Source organism: Megalops cyprinoides, chromosome 14, assembly GCF_013368585.1.
Source record: "Megalops cyprinoides isolate fMegCyp1 chromosome 14, fMegCyp1.pri, whole genome shotgun sequence".
Taxonomy (NCBI): Eukaryota; Metazoa; Chordata; class Actinopteri; order Elopiformes; family Megalopidae; genus Megalops; species Megalops cyprinoides.
Genome location: NC_050596.1, coordinates 2,205,132 through 2,224,871, shown reverse-complemented (window position 1 = coordinate 2,224,871; position 19,740 = coordinate 2,205,132). Strand labels below are relative to the sequence as shown.

At 41.0% G+C, this 19,740-nt stretch overlaps 1 protein-coding gene across 2 annotated transcripts in view; it reads right to left on the bottom strand.

Moving 5' to 3' along the window:
- The window catches only part of nr1i2 (nuclear receptor subfamily 1, group I, member 2), a 31,115-nt gene extending 13,614 nt beyond the window's left edge, over nt 1-17,501 (bottom strand). For both annotated transcript variants that reach the window (XM_036545212.1, XM_036545213.1), the window contains exons 1-6: nt 17,249-17,501; nt 7,819-7,991; nt 3,273-3,403; nt 2,515-2,684; nt 1,565-1,836; nt 1,141-1,286 (exon numbers count right to left, since the gene is read on the bottom strand). In XM_036545212.1, coding sequence (XP_036401105.1) covers nt 1,141-1,286; nt 1,565-1,836; nt 2,515-2,684; nt 3,273-3,403; nt 7,819-7,985 — 886 coding nt within the window. In that variant the 5' untranslated portion in view covers nt 7,986-7,991; nt 17,249-17,501. The remainder of the gene's footprint in view (nt 1-1,140; nt 1,287-1,564; nt 1,837-2,514; nt 2,685-3,272; nt 3,404-7,818; nt 7,992-17,248) is intronic.
- Nucleotides 17,502-19,740: the final 2,239 nt, after the last annotated feature.

Genomic DNA, 19,740 nt, shown 5'->3' with positions numbered 1-19,740 from the left:
AAAGGACAAGTAGAAAACGTATCAGGGAGGCTACCAAGAGGCCAACAGCAACATTGAAGGAGCTACAGAAATTTCTGGCAGGTACCGGTCACTCCTTGCATGTGACCACCATCTCTCATATTCTGCATGTCTGGGTTACGGAGTAGGGTGGCAAAACGGAAACCCTCTCTTACAAAACAGAACATCCAATCCCGTCTAAATTAAGATTCATTCAGTCACCCCAAACCATGTGGGAAAATGTGCTATGGTCTGACGAGACAAAGGTTGAACTTTTTGGCCTAAGCTGCAAAAGATATGTTTGGCACAAAGCCAAAAAAGCTCATCATCCAAGAAACACTGTATCAACTTTGAAGCATGGTGGTGGTAGCATCATGCTTTGGGGCTGCTTCTCTTCAGCTGGGTCAGGGACAGATGGGATAATGAATAGCTCTAAATATCAAGATATTGTGGCACAAAACCTGCTGGCCTCTGTCAGAAAGCTGAAGATGAAGACAAATTTCACATTCCAACATGACAATGACACACATCCAAGTCGACCAAGGAATGGCTTCAGAAAAGGAAAATCAAAGTCTTGGAATGGTCCAGTCAGAGCCCAGACCTCAATCCCATTGAAAACCTGTGGAATGACCTAAAGAGAGCTGTACACAGGAGATCCCCTCACAATTTGAAGGAACTTGAACTTTTTTGCAAAGAAGAGTGGGATAAAATTCCAAAGTCTAGATTTGCAAAATTAATACAGACTTATTCACAAAGACTCGCTGCTGTAATAAATGCAACAGGTGCTTCCACAAAGTATTAGTTGGGCGGGGTGTGCAGACTTATGCAATTAGGGTGTTGTAGTTTTTTTTTATTTATTTTTCCTAATAAGTAACTCTTCTTTCTTTCTCTGGATTTTTGTTTGTTGGAAGGTCACATTAAAAATGTTACTTCTGTCTTTACATTTTAAAAATCTGCAATTTCATAAGGGTGTGTAGACTTTTTATTTCCACTGTAAGTACTTTGACCAAGCGTACAGCACTACCCCACACAGTTGCCCCACTGCTTACCACTACACCACACTGCCAGTCCTTCCCACTAAACCAACCTTTTGCCCATGCAGCACCAACGCAATGACTGTAACTCTCTGGCGGGATGTCTTACCACGCGCTGCATCATCCATGCAGTAGGTCAGTGGGCCACACTCCCAGATGCCTGTCTTCTCATTGAAGAGCATGTTGAAGCGAATCTGGCACACCTCAAAGGTGGCACCCTTCAGTAGTGAGATCTGGTCCTCAATGGACAGCTGCCTAGGACACAGACAGACAGCTTTCAGTCATATCCTTCACCTTCCTAACAACAGTCAAGGAGACAGAGAGACAGTCTATGTAATTCTGTCAAATCAATAACCCCTCCGGGAGTCCCTGCCTTTATACCATAATGGGATAATCCTGGACTCTGCAGCCTGGGTGAAACAATGACACATCTCCAAGACGAAAGAATCAAAACAGCCCCTCTCATCCCCCTAAACAATTCACCTCAAGGAGGCCATCATCTCCCATCTCTCACCATCTCCCTCGCTAACTACCTGAAGGAGGGCAGTATCTTGGCGAAGTCAATGATGTGCTGGATCATATAGGTGGTGAGGTCAGCTATGTGGGGCAATGTGGAAAAGGTCCTCTCCTGTCCACATTGCTCATCTGACTTCTCTCCTTCCTGTGAGCTACAGGAAGAGGAGGAGGAAGGGAGGCTAGTGTCTCTCTGGTCGTAATCACTTCCTGAGCGAGACCAAGGGTGGGTGCTGGACTCGCACGGAGCATTCATGTACTGGTGCATGGGCGCGATGCTGCGATCAATAGGCTGTCAGAAGGAAAAATGAATGAACAGAACATGAAATATACTGTAGAAATCAATGCTGCTCCAGGAACACAGCTCATCATATTTAATGCCAACTATGTCTGCATATTCTCAGTTTTCAAATGAAACGTGTCACAAGGGGTCTCCCTGCCAGAGCACATTTTGAGAGCAGATTCAAATAAGCACCACAGTGAAGCTGGGGCCACTTGAAGGTGACTCCACCAATGCTGTCTTCCTTACGACATGCGGTATGCTATAGAGCTGTGAGACGAAGTGACCCTGCTGACAAACCCACCCCTACCCTGGCTGTAAGAGACCATTTTGTTCTTCTCCTGTGGGCTCCTGGTAATTGTTGGTTGATGATATGGCTAAGTTTAATGTGGGCTGTAGGGCTCAGCCTGCACTCAGGAAAAATGCCTTGCCAACTGGGCCAGGCAGAAGCCCAGTTATTTTATCCTGATTGGCTGCAGGGGGGGCAAATGACACACAAGGCAGGGCCAGGGAGATGTGCAAACCAAAAATTCCCAAGCTACACCCAAACACTAGCCCAATCACTGGCTCCCTCAGCCATCACAAATCCAAGCTCCTCTTTCTGCTCCATTCCATTCCACCCCCCCCCCCCCCCCCAACAGGCTTCAGGCTCTGGCTCCAGCCCCACCCTGTCCCAGGTGTGTCCCATACCCGGAAGCGTTTGAAGCAGGAGAAGGTGACGTCGAAGGTCCTGCGCTGCGCCTCCAGCAGCTCCTGGATGACAGCCTCTTGTTGGGGGGTGAGAAGCACTGGCTCCTGCTGCGTCCTCTTCACCCTGATCAGCCTCCGCCGCTTCTCCACCGCCTCGTCCGACATGATTACTGAGGGACAGGACAGGACCCAGGTCAGCACGGCTCTCCTCACCTCCCCAACACATGTGCTGATGTCTGCTGCTCACCACTGCTTCAGATCTTCCTATGGCAGACACAGCTAAGGCATGACCTGCAGAAACTCTGAAACCCCCACATTTTTAATGTATTCATTTATCAGGGACAGCATGTGATTATAAGCATTTGTGAAATGTCATAAGATGTACTGTAGCCATATATTGTGTTTCATTGAAAGCCTCAGGGCAGATGGACTCTATCCAAAATCACATATTAAGTGTAAAGCATCATTCTAGAAGCTTGATTCATAGCAAGATAGCCATGAATGGCTTAGATCGTTATGATAGCTCCAATGCATGACGTTTTTTTTTCAAGGGTGACAGAAATCTCCTGCACCCACACACCTGGCAGCTCCATCTTGCTTTCTTGTTTCTGCCAGATAAATGTCAATACCAATCCTACTTTTCAAATGTCCTTTGAGTTCATTCATGTTCACCTGTAGCCACATCAGTTAGGCATCATTGGTTTGTTCTGGAACATGTGGTGCTGGTGTGGCGTGATGGGTGACAGTCGTGCACTTACGCTCCTTGAGCATGCCGATTTCCTTGCACTTGTGGAGACGGCAGGCCTGGCACTGCCTCCGGTTGCTCTTGGTGATGATGCAGGCATTCTGGAATGGACAGCTGAACTTTACCGGGCGCTTCATGGCACGTCTACACAGAGATGGATTGAGAGACTGAGAACATCGACTCAAATCTTATGTTCACATTTTCCATCACATTTCAAAACTGTCACTGAAGGATGGAGGTGGGGTCTTCAAAGGCATTGCTATGAAAACCACTTATTGATGACTTTAGATAGTAGGCTCAATGTACCACACAACTAGCCAGCCTATTGGGAATATACACACACTGACATAGTGTGCTCGTATTGCTTGACAGTAAATGACATCCATGCTACTGTATGGAGTTAGCAAGCAGGAACAGTGACACATTTAAAATGAATGGTTTCTTTGTCAGATTTGGGCCTATATTCCATGACTCATTAAGGAGAGTGGGATATTTTTACCTTTTCTATGAGCTTCCAGGATAAAAATATTTTCAAGGATTTTCATGGACAAGGGGAACCATGTACAGTTAAGATGCTGCTTCTACTTTAACCATGGCCCTCCCACCAAAAACTCCTCTCCAACCAAAGAATCCACTGTGAGACAAATTTACCATGGTAGTTATCTCAACTCTTCAAGAAATCTAATAATGATGAAATAATGATGATCTTACCTGGAATCAATACATTACTGTCAAAAATTAAAAAGTAATGTTATGTCAAAAAATATTCCAGTATCATTTGCAAAAATCATAGTGTAAAATGAATGAATAGTTGCCTTAATTGGACTTTGAGAGTAAAATAGGCAGGATCCCCGGGACAATTCCAAGACACTCTTCCAGCTGTAGACAAGTGTTTTTATGACACCGTGTACGCCATGGCCATGTTTGAACAAGTGCCAGTTAGAACCAACAAACAGTAGAACATTGGGCTAATTTACCTTGGGTCAATTAAGATACTTAACCTTCTGCTTTATTCCATCTTAAGAGTATGGCCCTGAGTTAGTCTACAACAGAATAGCTCATCACAGAGGCCTTGAGAGAGGGGTCAATTAACCAGTTTCCATCGTGCCAAACGACAATACTAGCCCATTGCTAGAAGAGTTACATCAAAATTTTTGCAATTTATTTTTAAATATTAAAGTATGTCTAATGTCTAATATTAAGGACAAAGTCTCATTTAATTTTTATGTGTGAAGACATTTTTATGTGTGAGTAATATTAAATTATTAAATTACTGTCATCCTTCCATCAAAGTATATAGTCTCCGAGCAGAACATAGAAGAAGTGGTTGCTATGCAACAGAAAACACTACACAGTAGAGCTAATGGTAGCTTCCTAATGGTGCTTTTTCACAATAATGAAATTCTTTTTCATAATAGTCCTTTTTCCACAATAATGTTAAAATATCGCCCCAGCTGCCAATTTTCAAAGATATTTTGGAATGTTGAATGAGCCACAATGCCTTCTGGAATTGCCTTCTGTTTGAAGGAAACAATATAGGTACCTTAGGAAGCAGCATTTTAAGACACCTCTGAATTTGGACATGACAGGCTCCTGTCGCCTTAAAATATCACTCCAAATTTGGCCTCCCGTAGCTCTGTAGTGAGCTCTTTGATTTGTACCTACTCATGGGTATCACTGTTCATATTACTTAAATATGTTGCTTACCTAGTTAGCTATATAGCTATGTCCCAGAAATAAGCATTTACAAATAACCTTATTTATGGTAAAGTCAATGAGCAGATTAACATGAAGTGGGAGAAAAGAGGCATGTAAAGTTATAGCGACTTAGCTAGCAACTTATTTGCATGCCTTTAGCATACACAGCTGGCTATTTAACAAGTTTCATTTTCTTCTTTGTCCTGTCAACATTTACCTTCCGGTTTTACTCAGTGCTACGGTCCAGTCAAGTTCAGGCTATTTTTAGCTAGCGTTACCTAGAACAAGTTAGGGGTGTAACTTTTCTATGCTTTGCTTATTCATGTAATGATATCATTTATGCTAAGTTAATAGGTTTTTGTGCTATCCCATGATTATACACACACTGGAATGCTGCATTGACCAATCATAGAGGAAGGCCAGATGTCCACCTCCACACTTTCTGGCCTATCCATTAGCATTGCTAATACTAATCCATAAACATACGGTACACCTTAAATTCCCTGGAAAACACAACTTCCATATTTCTACAGTTATGTATTCAGTGAGTAATGACAGCGATTACTATTAGCAAACAGTTGGCCCTGTGAGTTATCGGCATTACCTGTTGATGTGTGTCATTGCAGTTGTTTTATTGAAAACAGCAGAGAAGAAATGGCTGTTGTTGTGTTCACCTGCATTTGTGTTTTGCTCCAGTTTCTGTATACAAAATATATTTAGCAAACATAATATCTACTTCTCAGATCTGACAGGGATGGAAACGAGTAACAAGCCAACGAGTAACATAACAACATGTTCCACCTGGTACAAATCCATCAGTCCTTAACAAAGTGATCATCACTTATTCAGTGCATTAGCAAGCTCTGCTTTTCTCTTTGCCATCAAATGCATGGCTTTAAACATATAGACATATTTGTTGCTATGCATGTTGCTAGGAAAACAATAAGGGCACTCAAATTCATATCAAGCTGTTTTCTTGTGCTCTCCAGAACTAGATCTCCACAAAGCACTGAACAGACAGAGGGACTCCCACGCAGAACCTGGCCTTTTTGCCCGTAATGGGAGTACACTTGGTGGAGAAAGACTGCAATTCCACCATTTGATAATTGCCTGCTTATAATCTGATTCACCATGGTTTCCCTTCCTGTCACCAGATTTTCATTTAATCAATTGCACCTTGCGTGGGGAAGGCTGGCTGGGAGTCAAAGAAAAAACACATCCTAACATTTGTAGTCCACTGTTTCAAATGTCAAGACTCCCTACATTCAGGAACACACAAGGTTTATCCCACTGATTTATACTGATCGATCTTCTTCCCTCTATCACAGAAAGTATTCTCTCTGGGTTGCCAGGTCTGCGATGCCTCACATGAATGACTAATAATTTTCTATTAGTCACCATGGTCAGGTCATCTCTTGCTCTCTTATATCTTTATTACAAACTTTCTCAAAGGAAAGATATCAAAAACCAAACTGAACTTGAATACCAAACTGAACAGATACACCATTGATTAATAATTTAGGATAGTCTGCCTGTTAGCTGTTGTGGTACACTTCCTGTCCTCCAGTGGCAGGTGCCGTTCTAGGCAGTCTGTGCCACACTATTTCTCTCCTCTCCCAGGAGCGCTGGCAGATCCTCTGACTGGGAGATCTTTCATATTCAGCCAGTACCTTATAATTGGATAAAACAGAAATCTATTTCTATATTTTTCTCCCTCTCCCATTTACTGAGAAAGTGCTTGGCTTGTGTCTTGGCTTCCCGGAGTTGATATGCGAGCACAACCTGTCCTCTTTGACTAGCCAGGTTTGCTTCTAGGCTGTGCTCACTGCTACTGCAGGTCTGAAAGTAAGCAGGTGAAGTAGTCAGGTGAAGTATGACCAATATTGAAACGTTCAGGAAAATCTGCTGTGTTAATAATTGTAGAAAATCAATTGAAAATAAAATGTTACTGTGCCAATTCACCATTTAGGTGTACTATTAACTAGTATCACATTGTTAGACTAGCACAAGTGCAACGCAGTTGTGTGCTGTCATTTGCACCTCAACTTCACATATAGTATCCATTATCCATTATTATCCATCCCAAGTGACATGCAATAATCACCAAAAATTAACTGTAAAGAAAGTGATCTCTCATAGATACATATATAATGAACACACTAGTATTGTGTCCATATTGTACTCATTTGTATCTCAACCCATGCCCAAAAGACATCCTATCAAACAAAACACATTGATCATAATCTCTTCAATAAAAACCTCATTGCACTAATGTGGATTAATAAGAAACTATAAATAAAACAAATTAATTATATAGTCAGACAGCAAAAAGTAAAAGAAATAACAAGAAAAACATCAAGCCTTGAATTACACTGTACTGGTTAACGGCCTTACATGCTTCTTGTATACCATGGACATTCTGCTGTTTACCAATCATTTCTTCATTGTTAACTGATTTTTTTAACTGCTGTGAGACCCTAGGTTACATTAGTGTTGTTTATGGTACTGGGCTTTGAACTGTGTGTTTGTGCAAGGGGAGTTGGGGAAGATGGGGGAGATTTGGGGGGGGGGGGGGGGGGGTTACGGGACCCACTCCAGTATGTATTTACATCTAAAGTCCTGTCAATGTCACTTGTACATATCAATCATCTATTGTAGACTTTGTTGTGGTATTTCTTTGTTTAGCTTTTCCACTGTGGACAGCTTTTACACAGTAGGCTTTTAGGACTCTGCAGTACCCATGTTAGCTGTGCTTTTGTGTGTCTCCACAGCTAATTCGTAAGACACATAAATGCCTGTGCTGTGTCCACTGCCTATGTGCACAGTGCTTTCTGTTAGATTATGAGCCAGCTGTCTCTTACCTGAAGAAGCCCTTGCAGCCTTCACAAGTCATGGCATTGAAGTGGTAACCGGTGGCCCGGTCTCCGCACACCTGGCACACCTTGGACTCCTCATCCCTTTCGTCCTCTTCATCTTCCTCCTCCTCCTTGTCTGACGGGTGCCGGCCCCAACCCTCCTGATTACTCATACTGACCTGCAGAGAACATCAGAGCAACAACAGCAATCAATTAGAAATCTCTATTAAATACTGTGCTCATGAAGACAAAAGCATTGGAGAAAAAACAAAAAAAGGATTAAAACATTACAGTATAACAAATTTCTTAGGAGGACCATTCTACTTCCACTAGAAATAATGAAAATGATGCACCTGTGTCAGACAAGCTGAGGAAGTGATCTGTCATAGCAATAACACATCCAAGGACATTGTCATTGTCAGCCCACCAAACGCAGCAGCACTTTACCTGAAACATTCTACTTGCATTTTCCTCTCCACAGAGGATTAAAGGTATGTTTACAATTTATGTTTGTTTAAGCTCCCAATTAAAGGTTTTTCAGCAGACACGCAGATGAGTGGCCATGGGCTTCCTTTTTATCTTCATGCAATCCCACAGCCACTCTAGTGTGTGGCAGTGGTTTTTTCCAGTAACTCAGAAATGGCAGAACCTGTTCTCCTGCTTTCATCACCCACATGTTTAGGTGGATCTGCACGGATCTGCAAGAATGCCTCTCATTTCCTGGAGCCACAGCCTGCCCCATGACTGATGTCACTTTTGTGAGTGATGAGAGAGGCATTGCCTATTCGTACTCTAAAACACAATGTTCTCACAAGCTCTGAGACACACACCGTTGTGCAAAGACAATTTAGGCCACTTAACTCCATTACCTCAGGCCTTTGTTTCACTTGTATCTGACAGGCTTCTGCTGTTGCTGCGTTTGCTGACGGCAGAGGGCGATATTTTACCAAACCCCATGTATGCTATCGAGACAAACAAAACATCAAGCTACTGGTTAATATGTCACCTGCCCTCTGCATTCACCTGACATTCCAGCTCTGTCGAACGGCAAATCTGTAAAGTATGCGGTACACCCAATCACCTGATGGCATCTCAGGTCAGGACATGCATCCCTGGAACGCCTTGGTTCAGTCCAAATCTAAAACCAATAGCATACGTGTGCCCAGATCATGCTTTCCAACACACTTACACATTACATCGCGTAATTTAAGTGCCTTGCCTATTTCAGCTCACTGCTAAGCAAATAAAAGCAATCAGATGGAAACCAAGCAGTTGTAAGACCCATAAAGCATACTTTACATACAGCAGAAACTGAACTTCAGGGACTTACTGACCTAAAGAACACATATCATGCACTGACCTACTAGCACATCATGGTTCAGAGCTACACACAAAATTAGTGATGTGCATTGTGCAGCTACCTGTCTGAGATCCTATGGCTGGCAGCCCAGAGGAGGACACACTGGGTGCTCCTGGACACAAGAAGACTTAATGAATACAGATGAAACTACCACCCAGGGCTCCTCTTCAGGATACAGGGAACACACAGGACATGTGCTGGTACATTGTGATGTCATACAGTATATTAAAAATGAATCATTTTGCATCACCACAGCAACCTAACGTGCTGCTTCATGGTGTGACATATGGCATTTCCACAAACTACATTTTGAGTAGGACATCAATCCCTATTAATTGGCCTGGTCTGCAATTGCCATTTATTCATGTATTCCTTTAGCTTGCTGGCTCTCTGGTTTTCACGATCCTGGTGATATTGGTTAATAAGCTGAGGCACGCTGAACATTTTGAATGTGCTTACACCTGGCACTCGGGAAAGCTGCCGGTATTGACCTGTCTTCAGTTGTGGTTGTGATTAGTGCTGACCGATAAATCCTATTTTCATTGTCATTGTGATATGATCATGCGTGATAAATACATCGCAAAAGACTGCCTGAAACGCGATGAATAAGAAAAATAATTTTATTTACACGCGCCATGCATTCACACTCAACATGCGAACATTTGACCTATCAAAAGACTGACCTACTTGGCCCGCCATGAGCTATGCGCTCCCGCCACCACGTTCTTCCGGGTAAGATGATGCGCCCCTTAAAACTGATGTTCCACCAATGAGCGGGAAGGGGCAGGGGTGTAGCGAGCGCTGGTGAATAGGAAATAAAATGCGCTAAAGAAGAGAGTCTTTGCGATAATCTACAGTTGGCCTTTTCGACAGGGTTGCTAGTCTAATTTGAAGTGACCTCACATAAAAAGGTGAAATCGTGTTAAACGCTATCAAAACCGATTCCCGACAAAGTTCGCTCTAGAAAAAACACTAAAACACCACTCTGCCAAGTGTTTGCTTACAATAAACTGCTAACCGTGGAAACAAGCCGTGGCTATTTCTGCGCAGGAACGGGTGTTGAAATTGATGGCTAAAATTCATGTTTTATTTTGTTTAGTTGACGCGATCTCAGTAAGGAAACCAAACCATTTGCATTTCAGTCAAACAAGTACGTGTGAAATCACTACCAATTAGGCAAAATAATTATGCCAAACCTGGCAGCCCGGGTTAGCGGATTCTGTTGTATTTCCGAACAATAATCTGTTGTTGGTGTTATTAGTTAGCCAACGTTACTATAAAACGAAATTACCAAATCGTTCCGAGTGACCCTGTGAATGAGAAGCTCATTTTCGTTAATGCGTTTTGATATTGTGGCTCATTAGCTACCATATGGGGGCATTTTGTGATGATGTGTAACTTAAACGTTGCTCAATGTAAACTTAATATCCAATATTGATTTGTTATTCAGTGTTGTCACTATGATGTTTAACTTTATATTTTTTTGTCAATTTTTCAAGATGAAGTAAAATTTCCACTCTTGATTACAAAGGTGGACAATACAGCTGTTTTCATCTTAATTTTCTAAAGCACCTTGAGTTGCATGCACTTTCTGTCATAAAGGTGTCTTTCCTTTTAAGTGTTTATGCTCCCAAAAAGAAGCATATGGATGTTTCATGTTTTTGACAATCATCTCTGCAAATTAATAAAATTACTATTAAGCAGATTAAAGAGTAATGTTATAATAATTTTATTTTGAAATTTTATTTTAGATTTAGAATGTTAATTTTCTGTAAAATATAATACATTTTAATGTAATGTAATTTCACATCACATCAACATTTATTTTTGACCCGTGGCCTTCCATCCAGATTAATTTTTGGCCCTTCATAGGAAAAAAATTGGGCACCTCTGGTTTGGATGAAAATATTTTAAAGGGAGCAGGGGAAACTAAACTTTAATTTTCTTATAGTTATAATGTCTTAATGTTCTGTTTAATTGGTTGGGTATTCATGTACAATTTGTTAAAAAAAGCATGTTTGAAATAATTTATTTCATTTCTTCGTTCAGTGGGCATAGGCTATTCAATGTTTGGGGTCTATGTTAGTAGTGTACCTATTAAAGCAGAAAGACATAGGAACTGTATAGCTAATATGCACACTTCAGTATGTGTTTATTTATTGCAAGTCACATCATCATCGCAATATTGAACAGTGTTTTCGCACATCACAGATTTTCCTCATATTGTGCAGGCCTAGTTGTGAGTTGTGATATAACCAATTTCAGAAATATGTTGGCAGGGGCTGGTCCCACTTTTTCAGCGCAACACCTAAATTCAAATCACATCTAATAAATAGCTATGGTTTTATACAATCTGGGTGAAATCTAGACTAAATGGCAAATTAATTTAATTATTAATTTTAATTCAGCTTGGTAAATGTTGAGCTCCTCTTCCCTGTGACAATACAGTAAGTTCAGCAGAACTCTTACAGAACAGCCATATTATGGGCTTACACAGAGTGTGTGGGGCATCTACCCACAAGCCATGCAAACAGCCATGGCCAGCTCCTCATCCTATGACAGGACACATGCATAAGGGCTGCAGAGGGTCAGTAGAGAGAGACCCTGTTCTCCTCTGTTCCTTTCCTCTCTCATTTTGCAAATTTGACTTGCTTGTTTCATAGCACACACTAAGTGGCTTTTATAAATTACTCTTGTTCACCCAAAGTCTAAAGTTCACTTGCACATGGTCCGCAGAAGGAGTTCTTGGCTGCCTATGCCCCCTGGACGGAAGCCAAACCTTGAGTGAAGGAGGAAAAAAAGCTGTTCACTTTCACAAAGCAGCAAACTTACATTGGCCCCTGAGAGCCGCAATGACCTGCTGCTCACCCCACTAGCTTCTTGGCACCACATTCTCCAAACTTTCGTCAGTCAGGGGAAGTGACATCATCATGTTTCCTGTGCATGTACTGTAACTAAAGGATGTACATGTTCACATGTTCAAGATATACCCTCACGGGTCTCACTTTCCACCACTGATGTACAATGTTCAACCAAGGCTGCTCCCCATCAAAAGAGGCCCAAAAAAGTTGACAACCACTTAGCACAAACGAAGGTATACAAGTAAAAAACAGGGAATAAACAGTGGTTCAGACATGACAGCATTGTACATGAAATAAAACCACTCTTCATTAAACACCAGGGAAACCATTCCTATTTAAACTCTGCAATCATTTTAAATAAACTGATAAGTGATGATGAACTCAGCTGGGTATTTCATTTGAAAGCTTGCATATGTACTCTCATGCAAATGTGTGTGCAGTATGTGCATTTGAGCCTGGCCTTTGCTACACAGTATTTGACCCCTCTGCATTCAGGACTGGCAGCTTCCCAGCTGAAATTATAGGTTGTTGAGCTAAAAGTAAACAACAAGATAATTGCTGCAACACCCCCCCCCCCACCATTCCATACAAGTTAATTAGAGGATCTGACTCACAGTCAATCCTTTTAAATAATGTGCACTCCATGACAATCCACAATTATACAATGTGTATTGATCACCCTGATGCACAGAGGGAAAGATAAGTTAATCAGACTGTAATTAGTGTGTCTAGTTTTTAGCAGCTGGAGAACATGAATTCTCTGTTCCTTTGTACACTGCAGTGCTGTTTCCCTTTCCACTGCAGTGCTGTTCATTTCTCTAATTCAGTGCTGTTCCTTGGTCCACTGCAGTGCTGTTCCTCTGTCTATTTGAGTGCTATTCCTCGGTCTACTGCAGTGCATTTCATTTGACTAATGCAGTGCTATTTCTCTGTCCTTTCCCTCCTCTTTCTGTCCCCATAATCACAGAGTGGCCACAGGTACTTTTTAGACTCTCACATACAATGAACAGTGCCCTCATTTTCTCTGGTTACTTTTTCACATAGTGGGTGTACTTCCCCTGTAGCATTTCGTGCTTGCCCTGCTCAGGGTGCATTAACATACAGTCACAGAAAATGGATGGGCCTCTGTCTGAGTTCTTTATAGGAGCACCGAGGGTAGCATGAATCCCCAGCAGTCAGCAGTATTAAGAGACTAGCCCTGTCCTCAAGGGACAAATTTACACACACATTGTGTTGTGAGCAAGCCTGGGCACGGACTGGTTTGCAGTCCGTATAGCTACTCTAGTGGCAGAGCACTTCTAATCAGTGCAAATGCTAATGAATCTCTCACTCCTTGTTTCACACCTTGGTGTTCCATCAGATGGTGGAAGGATAGCAAATGAATACCAAGTGTGAAAGTGCCCTAAATGCAAGTGCACTACAGAGCTATGTGTGGGCAGATGGATCTCACATCCTGTGATTCTCTGCCTACTTTCAATGAACATAGCGATAGGATAATTCTCACAAATAAATGAAACTGTAAATACTTGAATTTCAAGATTGATGGCACAATGCATTTTACATTCCTAAAGAGATTCGTTCAGTGGTAAAACAAGCAAGAGAACTTTGATTTCTGTTGGATTATTCACTCAAGCAAAACCAAACCCACATTCTGACTGTCTAGTTCATCAAATCCAGTAAATATGACCAACTTACTTTTTGGTGTACTTTTAAGTGTTTCACTTAATTTAATATTAAATGAAGTTGCTAATGCAAGTAAGAGAACTGACTCATATATGTATCATTTCAGGCTCTTAAAAATTGTGACTAAGGAGCCAAAGTTGTAACTAGAAGGCAGGTTCGATTCCCAGATAGTGTGGCTGTACTCTTCAGGAAGATAACATAATGTTTTTTAAATGTTAAATTCTATGCAAAACCCCATGGACACATTATGATTCTTGAAAATCTCAAGTGACTGTGCTACCAGGAACCTGGACATTCTGAGTAGCCTCCAGCAGAACCAGCACAGGGTCAGGTCTTTCTTTCCACTTATCAAGCTTTTGCTGTATGTAGAAAGGTTGAATAAACCCTCCTACTCAAACTACAGCTGAATAAATTCTTTGTTTTCTACTGTATCGATATTATTCCATGGCTCTGATTATTATTATTATTATTATTATTATTATTATTATTATCACTCTCATACAAAATAAAGTTCACAATAATACAGGTAGAAACATAAGGACACCACAAAACTAGGTTCAGCTGCAAACAGACATTTTACAAATATAGATATAAACACATACACTGTGCAAATATACCTCAGAGATATAGCACATCAGATCTCTTTAGCAATCACATATTCATCAATCTTCATGTGAGCTCCCAGGATGAAAATTCCACAGTTACATCACAAAGACAGTCTGTGAGTCTCAGACAAAAAGGTAGGTCAACACAGACACTTTGCTTATAATTGAAGTCACACAGGAACTTCAAGTTGAATGGGCTGTAACCAAAGTTCCCATTTTTCGTGGAAGTGCCATTCAACAACCCAGTTGCCTTAAAATTTTGATCATAACCACGTCCAACCAACCATCCAACCCAAACCACCCCCCCCCCCCCCCACCACCCATTTTCATCCATGCAAAGGATTGTGGGCCCATGTTGTCACAATTAAACAGAGACCTCTCTGTTAACAAAGTGCCATGTGTGGCATTTGGACTGAGGGGTTAAGTAATGTGATGATTCACCATCAGGTACACTATGCTTCTATTGCCAATGCCAGCATCACCTCAGAGAAATCATACATTGGCACAAGATCAATAGAAATTAGGACAGCAAAAAAATCCATGTGCTAAAGTGTAATATTATCAGTTATATCGTAAGGTTGAGAGCATTACATTTTCCCATTACACTGTTAAGAGCAGGAAAATATCAAAACTATCAACTTCAGCCTAATGTGCATCATATTGGGCTGCAGGACACATTGCCTTTCATAAATATGTCACTCATCGTACCGGTCAGCCTACTACTGCCTGCAATTACTACTGTTACTATTACCTACTACTGCCTACTATTACTATTGTTACTGTGGCCTACTACTGCCTACTATTACTACTCTTACTATTTACTATGGCCTACTGTTACTATTGTTATTATTACTTACTGCTGCCTACTATCACTTACTGCTGCCTACAATTACTACTGTTACTATTATCTACTACTGCCTCCTATTACTACCCTCACTGTTACCTACAACTGTTAATATTAGTTACTGCTGCCTACTATTATTGCTGTTGTATTATTATACTATATATATACTACTGCTTACTATTAATGTAACCCAGTTTTAGCCACATGGACCTATCATCTGTCCTTACACATTTATGTACCTTTAACTGATGAAGTTTTAAGGGACATTGCTTCCTTCACAAATAACAAAGTTAAGAGGAGCACGGTATGAGTGGTCCCTTCTTCCTCTGCTCAGCCATACTATGACTTGCTTAGGTCATTAATACAGGATGTGTTTATTCTGGCTTTTAATACACTAAAATACCATTCAGCCCCCAAACTCTAACATGATTACAAAACACAGGCTGTAATGACTGTATGGAAAATTCAATAAAGATCCAGACATCCAATTCATAGACTCACTTCTCTTGTGACAGTCATGAGTGTGGTCTTTGTCTCGCATTATTATTATTTATTTATTTTTGGCATGTGATTAATTTGATATACAGAGCACCGATTACCCAAGGCCTAAGGCTGTTTCCATCCCACTCTAAATAATGTGAAAAAGCCTACATTAAAAGCCTACAACTTGAATGAGTGATGAAAATAACCAAATGAGCCTCCAAAGGAAGGAGAACTTTTAATCCAGTGACCAACAGGACACACTACTCGCTACACTCTTTCTCCATAATTAGCAGGTAAGCCTTCCTCAGTGCCTGAGCAGGTGTGCTCACAAGCTGCCGCTGCTGTGGGAACACCCTGACTCTATGATATATCCCTGGAGCTTGGAGCTTAGCACATCTACCATGGAAATGGCACACAGCCATTGAATGCAAAAATCTTGCTCCTGCATTGTTGAGTGCGCATCCACTTCCCATGCACTAGTCTTATTAAGGAATTTCTTTGGTATGGCATTTGGTGTTTGGGCTGGAGATTTTTTAGACAACCTGCGGAGGTAACTGTAAGACACAGCTGTACACATGACATACTGTATATATATATATATATATATATATATGTACTAGCTTTCAACCAGCATGTTCTGCACCCCTCAACTTTCACGTTACCAGAAAAGATTAAGTTGCTAATATGCCTGCAGTATTAGTTCAGGGTATTTTATTGTAATGTGATGTTAAAGGTGGTGTGAGAAACTGAACTGAGGTTAACACTCAACCTTAAAATTAGCTGCAAAGTGGGCTGTCAGTGCTGTTTTGCTGTCTATGCTGTCTCTTTTGTTGGAACTCCGTGTACTTTAGAAAGTGTCTCGAAGCGCACTGAGTCAGTCAGTAGACATCAGCAAGGCATACAAAGAAAGGGCTCTAACGCTTTACTCAATGATCATTATCTTCACCTTTTCACACACGAAAAAAAAAACTCTGCTGGTTTCCATTACGGAGGGACCAGCACAGCCCAATCTGCTGTTGAACTTTGATCAAAAATTACAGTGCGTTTTCCTATGAACATTCCACATGGCGAGAGATTACAAGGATTACCACATTCAACTACAGTGATTACTATAAAAAGAGTCACGAATACTGTTTCAGTCATGCCCGTGCAGGGGTTATTAGCACTGTTCGTAAAAAGCAAACACTTGTTTAACTAGACTATTACGGTCACATTTCAAAAGTTGCAAAAAGGCCCTCATCTTGTACAAAATGGAATAACAATTCAATAGTTTCATCATACTGCTTTGTCGCACCGGATTAATCCTGAGTGTGGTTCACACTTAAGACAAAGATTGTCTGTCGACACACATTTGTCAGTCTTAGTTAATTTCTGTTAAGGAGAATGTAAAATAGTAACCCGATACTCCAGAATATTAAAAAGCACTTGCGTGTATGGATACACTCAAACACTTGAATGTATCGATACAGTGTAATCTAACGCACTGTGCTCCACGCAGCTGGGTACAACACTGGTTTAAATTCTTTATTTTGCGCAAACTGACTTCATTTAACAAGCACTGAAATGGTAAAAATTTGACAGACAAATCGGAAGTACTTACGAGGACATGACAACGCGGTGATCACTGTGTTTTTCCAATAGCTATGTAGGAACTGCATTCCGTGACCGATAACCATTTCAATAGAAAGTGTAGCCTCAGATATGTGTTATACTCAAAGTCCAAATCTCGAAGGCGATTATGGGGTACAAACGAAAACCTGTTTTTCCATCGGGTGAGTGCCAAGAAACTGTTCCTACACTCTTCCTGGTTACCATGCGCAAGTCGCGGCTCCAGGGAAAAAGGTCTGCGTAGAACAGCGTCTCTCTCTCTCTCTCTCTCTCTCTCTCTCTCTCTCTCTCTCTCTCTCTCTCTCTCTCTCTCTCTCACACACACACACACACAGAAATAGTTGCGTTAAGGTGCAACAGAGATGCAGTCATGTGGCCAAAGCCAAAGAGTGTAGCTCAGAATTATTGGTCGAAAGAAACGTGCGTGTGTGCGAATAGTGATACAATATCACAACAGTAGAATACTACTAATTATTTAAGAATAATCTAATGAAGTGATGATGATTAAAGTGAATATTAGACTGATTCTATTAAAATATAAAGGCGTAGAAAGCAATTCAAGGAAATGTAAATAAAGCAATTCATATGTAAAGACGGCATATGTAAACACCACACATGAGTGTACATGTTTGCCTAAATTCCTCACGCAGTGTTCTGTCATTACTCATTAAGCAAGTAGTCTTCTCCAAAACAGCTTAAAGAGTAATAGAGTTTCTAGCGCCACCTACTGGTAACAAATAAGCCACTGCAACAATCAGCAGCATGCAAATCCCCAGCCCCCCACAGAGGGGGCACAGAGCACCAGAGAATTCAGACAGCTAAAATGAAATGGATATGTTATTGATGCAAATAATAAACTATTACATGTTTACTGACACCTGTATGAGTGGAGCAAAGCCACAAACATCCACAGGTTCTTGCAAAAAAAAGGCAATTATATCCCATGATCCTCTGCCTGCCCTGCACAGAAAATAAATATCACACCATCCTTTGTCTGTCCTACAAAGGAGATCAGATGTTTACCTGTCAAAACTTGATATATACAATATTAGAGAAAATTAAGGCAGGTTTTGATTGAACTGGTAGGTTTCCTAATCATAAAAAACTTTGGAAATCCAGCTGAGGACACATCATTGTCACCCTTTTACTTACACCCTCTGGTCACCCTATTACTTACTCAAATATTAAGTATCTGAATATCATTATGCCAAGTAAGATATAAAGCTTAACTTCTTTTATTTGTATTTCCCCTCAGATCTTAGGGTTGTACTTGTAATTACCAATGATATATCCAAGTGCAAAATTCAAGGAGAATAGTATGAATTTTAGGCACATTAAGCATTGTTAAGCTCTCTCATAATGCATAGTGAAGAATAAGGAGTTTGAGGTATTTTTAGATACTTTCTCTGAAAATATATTCAATATCTGACAGTTGGCAGTCAATATCTACTGCACAAGCAAATGTAACATGGTCATTGTTTGAATTTTTAAAGTTCATTAATGAAAAGAACACTTTACATCAGAAACAAACTTTGTGTTACATGCCATTTGCAAACATCAAGTACAGAAATTTCCTATTTAGCTTCAAACAGCTTACACAAGTTTCTGTGTAAAAAACATTGACTGGCATACTCTTTTATCTTATTTACCCTGTTTTGTATATGTAATCAACAAAAAACCAGACACAGTACAGATATCTTTTTGCATATCTTTCCTTACATTTTCAAAGACTGAAAAATGTTGTTCTCACTTCCATGGAGGGGAATGGCTGGATTCATCCAGAAAAGATCATTCACTGAGTACAGAGTTCACCTGTGCACTGACTGGTACCCTTTGTTCTTGGCTTGAGACCAAATGTCCCCCAGCAGCACGCCGGGAATCCTCTCTCCAGGTCTCACAAAACACTGCAACAGCAGAATGGGAATTCCCAGCATAATAATAAATAGATCAGCAACTACTGTTTGTTGGCTGTTTAAACCGGTTTCATATATTACAGATAAAAAAAAATATTGTGGATGGCTAAGATCTCTACAGGCTTGAGACAGGAGAAGCACAGCATGACTTACGATGCAGAAGGAGTCATTAAATTCTTACGGCTTTGTTTTGCGATGGACTCCTGCAGGTAGACTCACATGTCTTTGTGGATGGTATCTTTGCTGAGGGTTCTGAGAGAAGAGGGCCCTGCATGCTAATACTAGCGGCACAGCTGGTTGTTCCATATTAAAGTCCTCTTAGGTGCCTTGGCTATAGGCAACCCAAGATCTGTTTCTTCTTCCACACTCCAGCACACAAGGCCATAGTCTGCAGTGACTGGCTGCAAATGGAGCAGTGACTCGCTGCAGTTGAAGCAGTGACTGGTTGTGGTTGGAGCAACCACTGGCTGCTTTTCAAGCAGTGACTGCCTACTGATGGAGCAGTGACTAGCTGTGATAGTGCATGGTTTAGAAGGAAGCACATGAGGATGACATTAGCATACTATGGAGC